Raw genomic sequence first — 14,371 nt, 5'->3', positions numbered from 1 at the left:
TTTCCCTTTAAAGAATGAGCTATAGTACGGTTTGTGCATTAGTCTATGGTACCCCTGCCCATCTTAAAAAGTCGCAGTAAAAAAAATGCAAATGCGTAAATAAAGAACTGTCACCATCTTTCAGCACAAGCTACAATAGTTTGCAGAGCCATTCATTTTTCAAGTCCTCATAAATTAACTACTTTTCCCATCCATGCAAACAATTCATTAATTTTACTGTAAAAGACTTTCTGAGGTCACTTAATTCAGCAATCTTGAACAAAAAGAATTTTCTCTAACCTAATACCTCTTAAAAATATTAATCAATATTCCACTTATCCTTCTGCAAATGTAAATCAATGCTGGACACCTCAGGGAAACCCTTTTATTTACTTGAAACTCATTTATCAAGCCATGTCTTATACTCTCTTTTATAAACTAAATAATATATAATATTCCTAATTTATCTTTGTGGTATGTGTTATCCATTAGCCTGTAAATTTTGATTTGTATTTGTATTCTATTATTTTATTAGTGTAGTTAACACAAGTGAAAAAGTTCTCTGAGCATATACAGATTATTAAGGAGGCATCTACGGATTAAAAACTCATACCAAGTGTTTTTATCTATTTGTTTTCTTGCCAAATAGCATAATATTGTTTGCTCATGTTCAGGTTAAATTTAACTAGGAACCATGCATTTTTTTTCTTTCACTCACTGGGCCTAACCAGTAAGCCTCTCTCTAAAATGAATTTTTTTTTTTTTTTTTTTACGGTAAGCGGGCCTCTCACTGCTGGGGCCTCTCCCGTTGCAGAGCACAGGCTCTGGACACGCAGGCTCAGCGGCCATGGCTCACGGGCCTAGCCGCTCCGCAGCATGTGGGATCTTCCCGGACCGGGACACGAACCCGTGTCCCCTGCATCGGCGGGCGGATTCTCAACCACTGCGCCACCAGGGAAGCCCCTAAAATGAATTTCTAATTTATTTTTATCCTAGGCACTTAATAACCTGTACTTGTCACTACTGTCTTCTATCCTGCTTGAATGAAACCATTTTCCAAGCTCTTATACCAATTCTGAATTTTATTTATATTTTCTATTAACATTTACTTTCATTTAGAAACAGCAATAAATCTTATAGGCATCTTTTTTATTCTTTCATACATAACACCGATAAAGATACTGACTAAAAAGGACCTCACAGCTAGATTCTCAATGGATCCCCCCAAGATATACGTAAGCCAGTCTTAGAATTTGGATATATTTGGTTTTCCCTCTTATACTGATAAAGTCAAGGCCATGTTTTTATTAAAAAGGCTATGCTTTGGTAAGAATGCTTTTCATCTCAAAGGCAACATTAAAAAAAAGATACAGTTATCACTTTGCCTTTATATTGCATGTCACTCTGTAATTGCAAACACGCTGTTTGTTTTGTATGTTGTACTGAGAGTTACTGAATACTACAGAATTCTGAAAATAAGCTTGTTAATGGTCAACACTGGGTGCTAAGCACTCAGTGACTTCTCTCCTAAAACAATGTTAGTAGATCTGCACAGTAGCTGAAATTCTTAAGCATACTATACTTGAATATGACATAGGAATACGTAAGATTTCCTAAATCTTCCAACACTTTCCCCATTTGGTTTGACCTTTATCACAACCGAAACAACCTCCATTCTTTATGCCTAATTTTTACTGAAAAAACATGAATTGAAAACAACTTTCAAAACTTTAGCCTCCTAATAACCCTCTATTAATACATTTTCATTATTCTCTATTTATTCAAAAGTATATTAGTTTTAAAAAAGCAATAGGGCTTCCCTGGTGGCGCAGTGGTTGAGAGTCCGCCTGCTGATGCAGGGGACATGGGTTCGTGCCCCGGTCCGGGAAGATCCCACATGCTGCGAAGCGGCTGGGCCCGTGAGCCATGGCTGCTGAGCCTGCACGTCCAGAGCCTGTACTCCACAACTGGAGAGGCCACAACAGTGAGAGGCCCGCGTACCGCAAAAAAAAAAAAAAGCAATGTACCAGGCAAGGTAGGCAGAACACAAAAGAATCAGAGTTTTTGTCTTATTTTATATGACACGAGTTGGAAAGCAAAGTATATAAATATAAAACAATGTGTTTCTTCAAGAATAAGAAAATACATCTAAATGTCCTTTACGCAAAGAGAAAACTTTTTTCTCTTCTAAACTGAACATTGAGTTTTCATTTCCTATTTCTCTTCTTCATTTTCGACTTTCCTTTTTCTTCCTAAACAATTAAGTCCTAAAACCATGACACAGGGCAGAGTCAGAATCAGAGTGACATCAAGAGGTGCACAGAAGGTCTGCCCAGTGGGATGTCACTGGCCAAGCTAGTTGAGGGCATCAACAAGTGAGGGTAATCGAGCACGGACAGCAGAGCCTCAACGAGATGAGAAGAGCATCCATGTGGAGGGGTAGCCCAGCATGGGTGTCAGAGCCTAAGTATTTGAGGTAGTTATCCTTGCAAGAGGATGGGAGTGATCCAGCATCGAGATTCAGAGTCCCAGTATGGTGAAGAGGGGTCTATGCAGGGGTTGGGAGTGGGTGCTGGTGTAGAGTAGTCTACAAAAAGTAAAGAGAGCATCCACACAGTGTTAACCTGAAGCAGGTTATCACAGCCCAAGGAGGATGAAAAGGACACACACTCAGAGGGCAGCCCAGTGAGTAGTATCAGAGCCCAGGCAGAGTGAGAAGGGTCAATCTCAAGACGGGGCAAGCTGGTGAAATGTCAGAGCCAAGATGAAGAAGGAGGGCATCCACACAAGGGAGAGGACCAGCATGTGGAGGTCAGAGCCAGAGAAAGGTAAGGAGGACATAACTGCAAAGGGGTGGCTTGGTGTAGGGTGTCAAAGCCTAATCAGAGGAAAGAGGAGAGGACATCCAAGGAGTGGAGACATCTCAACATGAAGAGTCAGAACCAGAGTGCAGTGAAGAGGACATTCAGGCAGAGTATGGCCTGGGTTGGTGTGCTGGAATGTAAGCAGAGAGAAAGGGCATCCTTGAGGGAAACTGGTGGACGGTAATGGGGAGTTCAGCCTCCAGCAGGATGAGGTGGCTTCTGTGCAGGAGAGGGAGTAGAGGCAGAGATGGAGGATTAGTTACATACAGGATGATCAAACAAAAAAAGGAAATATATTAAAGATAATATAAACCAGGTTTTTCAATGTAAACTGGGAGAATTACAATTATAAACATTTTCTTCAAGCACTCATGAACACTCATCAAGATCAACCATATCTTGGGCCATGAGACAAACCTCAAAAAAATTTTGCAATTGTACTCTTAGCATAAGAGAACCAAACTAGAAATCGATAACAGAAAGACAAGGGGAAAACCTCCAAATGCTTGGAAATTATACAGTGCAGTTCTAAATAATCCATGGGTCAAAGAGGAAGTCTCAAAGGAAATATTTTTTAAAAATACATAGTAGTGAATGAAATGAAAATACAAAAAATCAAAACATGTGAGATGCACTGAAAGTAGTAATGAGAGGGACTAAATAGTTATATCAAAAAAAGAATAGTCTCAAGTTCCTATTTTAATAAACTAGAAAAATAACAAAATAAATATAAAATAAGAAGAAGGAATAAAATAACAAACATAAGAGCAAAAATCAATGAAATTGAAAACAGGAAAAATAGAGAAAAAAATCAATGAAAGAAAAAGCTGGTTCTTTGAAAAAAAATCTCTAAAACTGACAAGCCTAGCAAGACTGACAAAAATAAGAGTGAAGATACAAATAATATCACAAATGAAGCACTATAGACCCTGAAGTCATTAAAAAGATAATAAGAGAATACTATGAACAACTTTATGGTGACATAAATTAGAAGAAATGGAACAATTCTCAAAAGTCACAAACTCCCAAAACTCAACCAAGACAAAATAGACAACTTAAATAAACTTATAATCATTAAACTAATTGAAACTGTAATTAAAAAGCTCTTCAGAAAGAAATATCTAGGCCCAGATGGTTTCACTGGAGAATTCTATTAAATATTTAAAGAAGAACTAACACCAATTTTATACAATTTCTTCCGGAAAATAGAAAAGGAGAGAATACTTCCTAACTCACTTTATAAGGATGGTACTAAAAGCAGACTAAGGCAATAAAAAAAGAGAAAACTACCATCTAATACCTCTCACAAACTTTGATGTAAAAATTCCAAACAGGGAATCCCTGGCAGTCCAGTGGTTAGGACTCACCGCTTTCACTGCTGGGGCCGAGATTTGATCCCCGGTTGGGGAACTAAGATCCCGCAAGATGCGTGGCGTGGCCAAAAAAATAAATAAATAAAAAAAGTAAAATAAAAAAATTAAAATTCTAAACAAAATACTATAAAAGCAAGTCCCGCAATGTAGAAAAACAATTATAACAAGTGAGATTTATTACAGGTATGTAAGGCATGTCCAACATTTAAAAATCAATTAAGATAACCCACCAAATAAATAGCTAAAGAAAACTCATATGATATAGAGGCAGAAAAATGTATTTTACAAAACCTTGCATGGAATCATAACAAAAACTCAGCATAGAGAGAAAGTTCCTCAACTTTAAAAAGAGTATCTACAAAAAATCTACAGCTAACATCATACTTGATGATAGATTGAATGCTTTCCACATAAAATCAAGAACATAGTAAACATATCCTCTCTCAACACTCCTATTCACATAGCACTGGGAGTCTTAGCCAGGACCATAAGAAATAAAAAGCATACACATTCAAAAGAGAGTAATAAAACCGTCCCTATCTACAAATGACATAATTGTCATTGCCCCAAAGAATCAACAGTAAAACCTCTAGAACTAGTGAGTTCAGCAATGCTCCAGGAATCAAGATAAACACGGAAATTTCAATCACATTTCAAACAGCAAACAAACATGAAACGACAAACGTGAAAACCAAAATTTAAAACACAATACATTTATAATTGCTCCAAAGAAAATTAAATACTTAAACATAACTGTGAGAAAACACATACAGGATTTATATCCTGAAAATTATAAAATGCTGATGAAAGAAATCAAATAGCTAAATAAATGGAGAGTCTTGCCATATTCATAGATTGGAAGACTCAACAGAGTAAACATGTCAATTTTTCCCAAAACTGATCTATAGTTTTAATGTAATAGCTATTAAAATACCAGCAAAGTTTTTTTAATAGACATTGACAATCTTCTAAAGTTATCATGGAAAGGCACAGGACTAGAAGAGCTACAATAATTTTGAAAAAGAATAAAATGGGAGGAATCATTCTATCCAATATTAAGGCTTACTATACAGCTACAGCAATTAAGACAGTTGGCAGAAGGATAGAGACATAGATCAATGGATTAGAAAAGAGAACTGAGAAAGAGACATATGCAAATATGTCCAACTGATGAGAAAGAGACATATGCAAATATGCCCAACTGATTTCTGACAAAAGTATAAAAAAGATTTCAACAAATGGCGCTGGAGCAATTGGACACAGTAGGCAAAAAAAAAGGAAGCTCAACCTAAACCTCACACCTTATACAAAAATTATTGCAAAATGGATCATGCACTTAATACAAAACATAAAACTATAAAACTTTCAGAAAAAAACAGGAGAAAATCTTCAGGTACTAAGGCTAGGCAAAGAGTTCTTAGACTTGACAATAAAATCATGGTCTGTAAAAGGAAAAAACTGATAAACTAGACCTAGTTAAAATTAAAAACATTTGCTCTATGAAAGACCCTACGAAAGGGATGAAAAGACAACCTACAGACTATGAAGAAGTATTTGCAAACTACATATCCAACAAAGGCTCTCTATATAGGACATATGAAGAACTCTCAAAATTCATCAATAAAAAAACCCAAATATTACACAGGAAATGGGCAAAAAGGATGAACAGACATTTCTCTGAAGAAGATGGCAAATAAGCACATGAAGCAATGTCCAACATCAATATCCATTAGAAAAATGCAAATTAAAACCACAATTAGGTCTTCCCTGATGGCGCAGTGGTTGGGGGTCCGCCTGCCGATGCAGGGGACGTGGGTTCGTGCCCCAGTCCGGGAGGATCCCACATGCCGTGGAGCGGCTGGGCCCGTGGGCCATGGCCGCTGGGCCTGCGCGCCCGGAGCCTGTGCTCCGCAACGGGAAAGGCCACAGTGGTGAGAGGCCCGCGTACCTCAAAAAAAAAAAAAAAAAAAGCAATTAGATAACACTAAATACCTATCCAAATGACTACAATACAAAATAATTATAACAAACGTTGGCAAGAATGCAGAGGATGTAGATCTCTCTTGCATTGTTGGTGGGAATGTAAAATGGTAAACCCTCCTTGAAAATAGTTCAGCAGTTTCTGACAAAACTATATATGCATTTATGACACAATATTCCAAGGAAATGAAAATGTTACGCTCACACAAAAATCTATACATTGAATATTCACAGCCGTTTCATTTCTAACAGTCTGAAGCTGAAAACAATCCTTTAACAGGTGAATGGTTAAAGAAAATGTAGTACACCCATAGCATGGAATACTATTCAGCAATAAAAGGAACAAACTATTGATACATTCAACAACTTGGATGGATCTAAAAAGTACTATGTTGAGTGGGAAAGAAAGCTAATATCAAAAGGTTACATACTGTATGATTCCATTTATATACCATTCTTGAAATGACAAAATTATAGAGATGGAGAGTGGATCAGTGGTTGCTAGGGATTAGGGAAGGAGAAAGCAGTACAAAGGAAAATAGCTATGTTTATAAAAGGACAGCATGAGTGACTCTTGTAACAAAACTGTTTTGTATCTTGACTGTGGTGATGGTACACAAATCTACATATGTGATAAAACTGCACAGAACTAAATATACACACAGATAAGTACATGTGAAATCTATACAAGGTTGATGAATTCTATCAATATCAATTTTCTGGTTGTGATATTGCACTACAGTTAATCAAAATGCTACCATTGGTGAAAACTGGGTAAAGGCGACATGGACTATCTCTCTGTATTATTTCTTACCACTGCAGATGAATCTATAATTACCTCAAAACAAAGTGTTCTTTTTTTAAAATGTACCACTGTGCTACTCCATTTTTATTTCTGTGAGTCCTGGATTAGAATAAAATAAAATGTCCATGAGTCTGGTAATGATAAAAACAAATGGGACAAATGAATTTCCACATGCAAAAGAACTAAGTTGAACCACTACCTCTTACCATACACAAAAATTAAACCAAAATGAACCAAAGACCTGAATAAAGAGCTAAAACCATAAAACTCATAGAAGAAAACATAGGGTTAAATCTTCATGATCTTTGATATGGCAGTAGTTTCTTAGATATGTCACCAAAAGCACAATCAACAGGAGAAAAATTAGAAAATTTAGACTTCATCAATAGTAAAATCTTTTATGCTTCAAAGGACACAATCAAGAAAGTGAAAAAACAACTTACATAATGAGAGGTTATTTGTAAATCATGTATCTTTTAGTGGTCTAAAATCTAGAATATGAAAAAAAATCTAGAATATGTAAAACTATTACAACAACAAGACAAACAACCCAATTAAAAAATGGGCAAAGGACTTGAATAGACACTTCTCCAAAGAAGACTTACAAATGTTGACATCATTAGCCACTAGGAAAATGACAATCAAAACCACAAGCAGATACCACTTCATACTTACTAGGATGGCTATTATCAAAAAAATGAAATACAACAGGTGTTGGTGAGGATATGGAAACACTGGAATCCTTGTACACTGTTAGGGGGAATATAAAGTGGTTCAGCTGCTGTGGAAACGATTGGTAGCTCCCCAAAAAGTTCAACATAGAACAACCTAAGACCTAGTAATTCCACTCCTGGGTATATAGCCAAAATAACTGAAACAGGTGTTCAAACAAAAACTTGCACATGAATATTCATAGCGCACTACTCGCAACAGTCAAAAGGGAGAAACCCAAATGTCTATAAACGAATGAATGGAGAAACAAAATGTGATGTATCCACACAATGGGGTATTTTTCAGCCGACCTTGAAAACATGCTAAGTGAAAGAAATCAGACACAAGAGGCCACATATTGTATGATTCCAGTTAAATGAAATATCGAGAGTTAGCAAATCAATACAGACAGAAAACTGATTAGCTATTGTCAGGGGTTAGGTGGAAAGGGAGAATGGGTAGCAACTGCTTAATGGGTACAGTTTCCTTTGGAGTGAAAATGTTCTGGAACTTAAAAGTGATGGTTATGCAAAACTGTTAGTGTACTGAATGTCACGACAGGTCAATTGTACGTTATATGTATTTTACCACATTATGGTAAAAAACACAATGATTTGACATATATACGAGGTTCTAGAATAGTAAAACTTGCAGACAGAGAAAGTAGAATGGTGACTGCCAGGGGCTGGCAAAGGGAGGAATGGGGAGCTTTAATGGGCACACAGAGTTTTAGTTTTTCAAGATGAAAAGGGTTCTGGAGACTGGTTGAACAACAACGTGAATACATTTAATACTACTGAACTGTAGACTTAAAAATTGGTTAAGATGGTAAAATTTATGTTATGTGTATTTTACCATAATTAAAACATAAAGTTAAAAAATATATAATGACATTTCATGAAAACTACAAGCATTTCTCATGTTACAAAAATCTCTAATAAAATATTAGCAAATCAAACTCAGTAATAGATGAAGAACAAAACCAAAAACCACCATGACCAAATGAGGCTTAGGCCAGGAAGGCAAGGTAAATTAAGCATTCAAAAATCAATCAACATATTTTACCAGAGTATAACAGAGAAAAAAAACCATATTATCAGCACAGTAAATGAAGAAAAATCATTTGACAAAATTCTACTCCTATTTATGACTAAAAAAAAAAAAAAACCTCACCGAACTAGGGACAAAAATAAATATCCTCAACCTGATAAAGAACATCTACAAAAAACCTATAGCTTACATTGTGCTTAATAGTTAAAGATTTAAGATAACAAAAAGAAGGCAAAGATGTCCACCCTCGTCACTTTCATTCAACACTGTCCTGCAGGTTCTAGCCAATGCCAAAGGGCAAGAAAAAGAAAAAAAGAATCTATAGATTGTCAAGAAAAAATAAAACTGTTTTTATCTGTAGATGACATAATCTTGTATGTGGAAAATCCAAAGTACTCTGGCAAAAAAAAACTACTATAACAAGTGAATTTTAAGAAGTTGATGGATACCAAGTCAATGTTAAAAAATCAATTCTGTTTTTTTTCAAATTAGAAATAAAATTTAAAATCCAGTGTACAGTGTAATATAAAATTAAAATTACACCATTTATAATAGTATCAAAAAACATAAAATACTTAAGGATAAATACAACAAAATATGAGCATATTTTACACACTGTACCCCTGAAAACTACAAATCCTGCAGAAAAAAATGCAAGAAAATCTAAAAAAATAATGGAGAGATATGACATATTCATAGATTGGAAGACTCAGTGCATGTTAATTTTCCTCACTTTGATCTGTAAATTCAATATACCCCAAACAAAATTCCAGGAGGCAATGTTCTCTTAGGAATTAATAAGCTGACTCTAAAATTTAGTGGAATGCAAAGGACCTCAAAGAGCCAAAACAATTTTCAAAAAGAACAAAAAATCATTAGGATTTACCTGATTTCAAGACTTACTATAAAATGACAGTAATCAAGTTACTGTGGTATTGGCATCAGGGCAACATATAGGTCAGTGGAATGAAATAAAGTGCCCAGAAATAGGCCATGCATATATGGTCAACTGATTTTTGACAAGGAGGCGGAGGTTAATTCTGCAGAAAAGATATAGTCTTTTCTAACATAGGAAAAAATCTTTGCTACTGTGGGATGGGCAAGATTTCTTAGATGGAACACTAAAAAAATCAACCATAAAAAAAAAAAACTGATGAAGTGAACTTCATCAAAAGAAAAAAAAATTGCTTTTCAAAAGAAAATATTAAGAGCATTAAAAGCAAGCTGCAGGTTGGGAGGAAAAAACAAGTATTTGAAAACTTACATCCAGAATATATAAAGAACTCTAATACTTCAATGTCAAGAAGGAAGCGGGTGAGTGAAAAAAAAAAAAAAAAAAAACAGGCAAAAGATTTGAACAGACACTTAACAAAAGACTGGCCAATCATCACATTAATCATTGGGGAAACACAAATTCATTCCACAAGGAGATATCACTATACTCATGAGAATGGTCAAAATGCAAAGAAATGATAATACCAAGAGTTACTGAATATGCAGAATGATGGAACTCTCGTAAGTTCCTAGCGGGAGTGTGAAATAGCACAACTACATTGGGAAACAGTTTGGCAGTTTTTTATAAAGTTAAATATACACTTAACATATAACTGAGTAATTCCACTCCTAAGTATTTACAGAAGAAAAATAAAACATCATAGCCACACAAAGACTTGTACATGAATGTTAAAGTAACACCATTCATAAAAGGCAAATACTGGAACAACCCAAATGTCCATTAATAGATGAATAGATAAACGAATTAAGGTACAGGCATACAATGGAATACTACTCAATGATAAAAAATGCATTACTCCTATACAAAACAAGTTTTTAAAAGTCTCAAAAACACTATGCTCCGAAATAAATCAGATACTAAAGGACAAATATTATATGATTCTACTTATATAAGGTATCTAGAATAGCCAAATTCATGAAGCACATAGAACAGTGGTTACCAGGGAGTAGGCAGTGGGGAGAGTGAGGAGTTATTTAATGGGGACAGAGTTTCAGCGATGAAAAAGTTCTGGGAATGGATGGCAGAAACGGTCACACAGCAACACGAATGTACTTAATATCACTGAACTGTACACTTAAAAACAGTTAAGATGGTAAATTTTATGTTATGTATATTTTACCACACACCAAAAATCATTTTGCTGAGGGAAAAAAGCCAGACAGAAAAAAGTACATACTGTTGGGCCATTTATACTGGTGTGTCAGATATAAAACTAAGCAGTAATAATAGAAATCACATTAATGGCTGCCTGGGATGGAGGATAGAGGAGGGGACTGACTGTAAAAGTTCTCAATGTAACTTTCTGGAGTAATCTTACATTTGTCAAAACTCAGTGAAATATATAATTAAAACGGGTACATATTATCGTATATAAATTGCACTTCCATATAGTATATTTTAAAATAAATGAATAAGTTTCAGGAGGGAATGAAATGCAACAGAGTAGAAAACAGTATTATAGATATTACAGACTCTTTTCTAGGAATGAGGTTATGTTGTAGTACAAAGAAGGTAGTAGCTAGAGGGAAATATCTGGTCAAAGGAGTATATACTTTATTTCTCAAGCTGAAAGAGAAATGACTGTATTTAATGCCAACAGGAAACCAGTTATTTGAAATCAGGTTGAAAATTCAGAGGTAAAAGAACATGAAGGCTAGAAATGTTTTGTTGCCAGTGTTTGAGGTACATGGAATTCTCTCTACTTTCCCACTAGCACAAAACTGTCTTGAAAAAAAAACAGTTTGGCAAGTATGAGTAGAAAAACATAGACTGAAATATCCAGCAGAGGAAACTTAGCAAATTCAAGGAATCAAGAATACATTATTCCCATATACCTGTATGTTAATAGTTAATATAGTAATAACAGGGGTTTTTAGCAGTCAAATTTGTACTAATATTAACCTTGTACTAACACAATGACCTTCTACCGAGAATTGAGCACTTTGCTAGAAAGCAGCAGTTTACTGAAACCAAAACAATATACTCTAAGATGTCAAGTACTCTCTAAGCCTGGTAGCTGAAAATGTATCAGTCAGGACAATAATGGCAATTCAGGACCAGTATATATGAAGTCAAACTAACTGTAATTGCTTTAAGGACATCCACATCCATCTTCGTGGTAAAAAGCCTTGTGAGATGATCATAAATTAAATGTTTAACAATTAAATATTTTCCCAATACAAAAAACACTACTTGAGATCATGAAAACTCTACTTCAGGGAAGAGAACAGTCAAAGAATTCTAGTGAAAGAGGTTACTGCTTATCTCAGGTGGCATATCACATTCAGACTAAGGCATGTACTTTGAAATCTCAGACCTTGTAACCTAAGCCCCCAAAACATCACTGCTTTTTGTCATCTTTTATACCTGTGATTCTATGATTTAATAAGGTAATTTTTAACTTCGGTCTTTCTAGAAAAGCCTCTACAAACATTCTTTTAAGGTCTCAAAATGAAACACTTCATGTAGTTATCGTTAATTAAAAATAGAGAAAGAAGAAAAAGACCTACTATTTCCAAACATGCAATTCAATGATAAAAATAAATATAATTTTATCAGTTTTTAGGTATGGCCTTCCCCTAAACTTAACTTTTATAATTTATATTAACACATTCCTCTATAAGCATCTTCATTTATTATTTAAGACCCCAAAACTTGACATGTATATTAACAAAAAATTATACAAAGTAAATATTCTTCATATACATCATTAATAAACTGGAATAGTTTATTCCAGCTAAGAACAGCTAAGAACTCTCATTCTCAAAATTTAAAATCCCTTACTTGAAAGTATCAGAAGTTAGCAAAATGACAACTAGTATTCTTGTGAAAGATGACAATAAAATGAATGTTCTTTTCTGTTTCAGATACTAAAGCAAAACCAAAGTGCTATGCCTCTGATTACAATATCAACCTACATCAATAGCAGAGCTAAGTTTCAAAATGTTCCCTCTCGATAAATGACTGCTGCAGATATTTCCATGAAACAATTTGGGGAAATTAAACCAGAAAACATAACTGGAGAGTGTTTCTTTTCCATTTTACGTTTTCTTCTACTTTTCTTTTTGGCACCACAGGATACCTTTTATTCTAAAAGTCACTGCTCCCATAAGATCAATGACACAATGACACAATGACATGAGAACATATTTGTAATTTTCTATTTTCAAAAAAAACCACACTCTCATAGAGTAATGCATTTCATATAAGGTTTTGTCTCACCTGGCCAGTTCTTTAATTAAGTTTGCAATGCGTCTTTTGTCTTCAAGACATAAATCCTTCAATGATGCACTCTTTATTCCTCCCCTGCAGAAATTCTTAAAAAAAAAAAAAAAAATCCTTCTGATCAACTTTCACAAAAAACAATTTTTAAGACTTTTTGAGAAATTTCTTAAAATAAGCACAGGAGATGAAATTTCTTGGAGCTCTTTTATCTGGTAAACTAGAACACTATTTACCCATTTCATTTAAACCTACTGTGAACTCAACACAGGCTAAGGAACTATCTGTCCACCAGGGGACATCTGAAATTTACACAGAAAGAACTCTTAGGCGGAAATGTGCCTGCTTAAGTGTTAGGGAGTATTAAGGAAACAACTTTCCCTTGATGAATGTCACAGAAACAAACACCTAATGGAAGATACTGAGAATCTTTCCTACACCATAGCCGCACGGCTGCTTAAAGATGTACTAAGGCTGGCAGCAGAAGCACCAGTTCTAAGCTCTCAATATATCCAAAGGTTCATTCCAAAGGGTACTAGACCAAAGAGTAATAGTAATAGATAGTAATAGATAGTAATAGATAACATTATACCTAGTATTATTAGGAATATTCTAAGTATTTTATAGATATACTTATAGTATACTTATACTTATAGTAATAGATAGTAATAGATAGTAATAGATAACATTATACCTAGTATTATTAGGAATATTCTAAGTATTTTATACTTATCCATTTAATTTTCACAATGTTATTAGGTAGGTATTATTCCTATTCTACGAGGAGGTTACATATCTTGCCTAGGAATATAGCAGTTAGGTAGCAAAATCAAGACTCAAGCATTGATTCCAGAGTCTATGTTCTTACCCACTGTACTATCCTATCTCTTATGCTATAAAAAGTTCTCCTAGTTATTGAACATCAAAGGGGGGCTTTAAAGACATGAAACCTAGGGATTCACAAGGGAACTGGAGGCAACATGTAAAAGGAACATGTTAAAAAAAAAAAGAATCCTTGGCATTTGCGTAACCACGAAGTAGGTTAGTCCAATTACTTCAGGTGGCCAAGAATAATCCAAGACCCCTAAAATGAATCCTGGAATTACTGCTACCCAAATATGGAAAAGACGGGAGAAAAAGGAAATGAGAAAGAGGATATGGTAAAAAAAAAAAAAAAAAAAAAATTAAATGGGTTTGGCTTTAGATATTAGATATGGTCAATTTAAGATGCCAGGAGGATATTCATGTGGAAATGTTTAGTCAGGAAGTTAGAAATGTGGGTCTGGTTCTCAAGTCAGAGTTTTAAAGATTTAAAACTCAGCCATATGTTATTATTGATAATGTTTAGATTTTTATTATTTTCTTTACACTT

The 14,371-nt window shown here is 34.7% G+C and overlaps 1 protein-coding gene across 9 annotated transcripts in view; it reads right to left on the bottom strand.

The window, feature by feature from the left end:
• Positions 1-14,371, bottom strand: part of KIAA1328 (KIAA1328 ortholog) — a 391,966-nt gene that overhangs the window by 363,821 nt on the left and 13,774 nt on the right. For all 9 annotated transcript variants that reach the window (XR_012325380.1, XM_019930365.3, XM_019930366.3 and 6 more), the window contains one exon: positions 13,000-13,094. Coding sequence is in view for 8 of the 9 variants with exons in the window: in XM_019930365.3 (XP_019785924.3) it covers positions 13,000-13,094 (95 nt within the window). In the remaining variant the exon portion in view is untranslated. The remainder of the gene's footprint in view (positions 1-12,999; positions 13,095-14,371) is intronic.

This window comes from Tursiops truncatus, chromosome 13 (assembly GCF_011762595.2).
Source record: "Tursiops truncatus isolate mTurTru1 chromosome 13, mTurTru1.mat.Y, whole genome shotgun sequence".
In the NCBI taxonomy this organism is placed as follows: domain Eukaryota; kingdom Metazoa; phylum Chordata; class Mammalia; order Artiodactyla; family Delphinidae; genus Tursiops; species Tursiops truncatus.
Note: the sequence above shows the minus strand (reverse complement) of the source record. Positions and strands in the feature narration are given on the sequence as shown.